At 34.7% G+C, this 4,311-nt stretch overlaps 1 protein-coding gene across 1 annotated transcript; it reads right to left on the bottom strand.

Moving 5' to 3' along the window:
• Nucleotides 1-2,219: 2,219 nt before the first annotated feature.
• On the bottom strand, nt 2,220-4,311 carry LOC120262038 (60S ribosomal protein L23A-like). The gene is made up of 4 exons (XM_039270121.1): nt 4,210-4,311; nt 3,444-3,493; nt 2,597-2,960; nt 2,220-2,509 (listed from the first exon to the last, which is right to left on the bottom strand). The coding sequence occupies exons 2-4, from the start codon at nt 3,460-3,462 to the stop codon at nt 2,425-2,427; spliced, it is 468 nt and encodes a 155-aa protein (XP_039126055.1). The 5' UTR covers nt 3,463-3,493; nt 4,210-4,311; the 3' UTR covers nt 2,220-2,424.

Here is a 4,311-nt window from a genome sequence, read left to right as displayed (position 1 = left end):
CTGCATCTTCTAAAGCCACATTTAGTGCTGATGGAAGAATCATTGATTCATATCGCACTTCATTAGCTCCTGAAATTGTGCAAAGTTTAATATGTGGAGGTGATTGGTTGTGTTATCTTTATGGTGTTAAGAAAAAGAGCAGAGAATATTTATACAATTTTTTTTCTTTAACTTAATATGATTTTATTTTCTATTTGATATAATAATATTTTAACAATGTCCTTATTCATTTTACAGAAAGAGAATAAATTCAAAAAAGTTTTTCTTCCTATCAAGTCTTGATCATTGGTTGGTGATCTCCCATGTGAAAGCAATTTGATCATTTGGACAATGATAATGCTTTGTTAAAACTCTTATCCAGTTATCTTATTCGAACAGTTATTAAACAATAGAAATTGTTGAACTATAATTTCATGACTTTGTTTGAAGCAGGTATATTTGGAGCAGGTATATTTGGAGCAGGTATGTGATCTACATGGACATTTGTTGGCTTAATATGTATATTAGACTTTTTCTTGAGTATTAATATGGCTTACTATGGCTCAATGTATGCTAGTATTATTATGCCTCAATACTAGAATTTTCCATTGGTTGACCATTTCAAATGGTAGGCTGCAGCCATGAGGGTGTAAATTTTTTAGTAGATCACTAACCTTTGGCTCATTTTCACTTTGATCATCGAACTTCAATTTGCATCAATTTGATTATTCAACTTTAATTTGATTTCACTAGGTAGTAAATCAAGAGATTTCGGCCTCCAAATGAATGATGTGGTCCTTTTTCGATGATATGGACACCTCCAATAGACTTAATAATGTATCATGGAGAGGACTGACTTAGATTTTCAGACAACCATGTAATCAATTATGGATTGAAATCCTTGATTTATTATCAGATGAAATCAAATTAAAATTGAATGACCAAATTGATGCAAATTATAATTCAGTGACCAAAGTGAAAATGAGTCGAAGTTTAGTGATCTTGTAAAAAATTTACCCGCCATGAGGCATTCATTCTTTTTGTGCAATAATTTTTCTATGCAATTATTTTTTTTGTACTTATTGCCCTTTTGAAATAAGCGCAATTATTTTTCTATACTTTGCCCTTTTGAAATAAGCTTAAATGAGCTTGAGTTGAGCTCATATTTATGAGCTTTGATTCGAGCCTAGTTGAGCTATTAGGATGTTAGTGGTAATTAGAGCTTCACGAGCTGAACTTGAGTAATACATTAGCTGAGGTTGAGCAACAAAAACTAAGGCTCAAACGAGCTCAAGCCGAACTTTACTTACGAGCCAAGCTTGAGCATGCCAATACTGCGCTCGGCTCATTTCATTTACACCCGTTGTCATACCCAAATTGGATTTTTTTTTTTTTTTGAGAAAGGAATTATGAGAATTTTTGGATTAACAAAAAATTATTGTAGATTTGTGCGGAAGTTTGATATTATCGCTCGCCCCTTAACTGCTCTCACAAAGAAGAACGCATATCAATTGTCACTACCATCAGACAAGGCTTTCTAACAACTCAAAACAGCTTTGATTTTAATTTCTATTTTGCACCTCCTAATATTAGCCAACCATTCATTTATGGTGGAATGTATGTGATGCTTCAACTTCAACTAAAAGAATCAGACCCATACATCTTCAAGATGATCATCCTGTGGCCTACTTCATTAAGGGTTTCTCTTTTGATAGGGAATTACTTCATGTTTTAACTCTACAGAAATGGAAGCATTACCTCTTGAGGCAACATTTTTTCCATCAAAATAGATTATTTCAATCTTAAAAAATTTTACTAAGCAGCATACTACTACCAATAAGCAGCAAAACCCTCCCTATGAAGCTGCCCCCTTAAAAACCCAAGGAACACATGTAAAAACCAATGTTCCCAGTCCGTACAGATATATACATATATAAACCTTAAAAAAATCAAATAAAATAGAAATAACACCTTCATAAAAAGGTTTTTTTTAACAATTTTCCTAATTATAATAATAACAATACAAAAATTGAAACAGGAAAACACCTCACTGCAGGCAAAGGTAACCAGCCAACATGCAAAAAGTAAATTTTCTTGCCACTTCTCTGATCACAATTTACCACCATAACCAAAAACACCCACTTCTTCAATAAAATTAACCTCCAATTTTAGGAAAGTAATCACCATATACTTATCTAATTTGCAGATATAAGCATTTTAGTATATAGAGTAAAAGAGCATAAACTTCAAAATGAGAACAAGACTTGAATGCTCAATAACCTATATGAGCTTTTACAACTAAGCATCCTCTTCAAGCTTTCATTGAGCTAACAAAATGTGGCAATCAAAGCAAACAAAACAACAATAGTTCTGCAACTCAGCACTGGCAAGAAATATCTCAAATAAAATGAAAAAAAGCAGTCTTCTAGTAGCCTAGTTATTAACTTAGATGATACCAATCTTGTTAGCAACATCTAAGGCATCATAGTCCGGAGTCAATCTCACATAAGCCTTCTTCGTGCCATCAGGCCTGCAACAGAATAGAAGAAAATATTATCAAATCCCTCATGCTGGGAAGTATAGACAATGGTGAACGTCCAACAAGACTACTGCTGACCTGATCAGTGTATTGACTTTCTTCGCCTGAATGTCATACATCTTCTTCACAGCTGCCTTAATCTTCTTCTTGTCAGCACGGATATCGACAATGAAGACAAGTGTATTGTTGTCCTCGATCTTCTTCATGGCAGACTCAGTAGTCAAAGGGAACTTCAGAATCTGGTAGTGGTCTAGCTTGTTTCTTGGTGGGGCACTGATTCTGGGATATTTGGGGTTTCTCTCTTTCTTCAAAGTCTTGGGCCGATGAAAGGTTACAGAAGTGCGGATCTTCTTGGATCTCTTCTTCAAGGTAGAAGCTCCAGTTTTCACAGCCTTCGCAACTTTCAAAGCCTGAGTTTTTGCCTCTGGCTTCTTGGTATTGGCTAGAACAAAATAATTGAATAACAGTATGAATACCATGTCAAAATAAGACTTAAAACAACCACCACCAAAATGTAAGCAGTATGGATACCAATGTCACAATACACATAAGATTTGAAACAAGTACCAATGTGATTCAGTAATCAAGAAATTATCACATACTGTAACTGTGTAAATAGTCATACAAACTAAAGACTTGTATGCTAAGTATGAGTGAGCTTTATCAGATTCAACAACATTCCTGAACTTAATTTTGGTATTCATATAAATATTCAATACTCGCAAGATTGCATCTTATGGTCTTAGCTAGTTCATCTAAACTCCTAGCTTTCAATCTGTGCTAAAGGGAACAATTAGTCCCCATAGGGATGTGGATAAAAGAACAAATGAGAAGTAACAGAGATGCTCAACAGGAAAAAAGAATATCAATGATATCGATCATAGGCAAGTTATAAGAATAAGAATGCATGATATAACTTATGTACCTTTAGCCGGTGGAGCCATCTGGTAATGCACAAAAACCTGTCAAACTAACCTGCAAAAAAGCAAAGAGATGGACAGCATCAGAAACTACACACACAAAGGACATAGTTAATAATGTGACATTCAGCAACAACACATACCATCTTTTTTGAGAAAGCACAGAAAGACAATACTTCACATCAAGAAAAATATGTGATTTTATTGTAGTACAAGTGTAATTTATTCAAAGGAAACTATTAAAATAAGGAAAAATAAGCCCCAAAAATAGAGGATTTGAGCTGCACTAAAAGATAAGGAAAAAAACTACTTTTTCCTTCTCTTCTACAATCATCCCCCAACTCAAACAAAAGCTGGAGATGTTTACAACCATTAGAATCATTTTCAACAAGCATTCATTGTTATCTTGCAAATAACAATAAATCATATAATGATGAAATCACTGCCGCTTCATATAGATTCAACATCTAGAAAACAAAAACCAACCACTTCCTCTATCCACTACACTGCCATACTAAATTCCTAACGCATTAAACCATCATCAATCTATAAACACAAAAACCATTTCATACAAGCAAAATCAAATCCAATCTCAAAAACATGGATAGAAATCAACAAAATCTCTACAAAAAACCGATCTACCAATCCACCGATGCAATAAAGCATTCCTAAGTACCTAAGACCGCCATAACAAACCTCAGAGACCCTAGAACAAAGGAACAAGGGCTCAATCTAGCCATGAGAGGAACGAGAGAGAGAAAAAGGCCTCACCTTGGCGATGACTTCCGCCGGGCCGCTCCTCCTCGCGTCTCTCGAACAACGAAAGAGAAACCCTAGAGCTTCAGAAATGGAAGGTTATATTATGCCCTCAAT

The sequence above is a fragment of the Dioscorea cayenensis genome, chromosome 1 (genome assembly GCF_009730915.1).
Source record: "Dioscorea cayenensis subsp. rotundata cultivar TDr96_F1 chromosome 1, TDr96_F1_v2_PseudoChromosome.rev07_lg8_w22 25.fasta, whole genome shotgun sequence".
NCBI lineage: Eukaryota > Viridiplantae > Streptophyta > Magnoliopsida > Dioscoreales > Dioscoreaceae > Dioscorea > Dioscorea cayenensis.
This window is presented reverse-complemented; position numbering and strand designations above follow the sequence as displayed.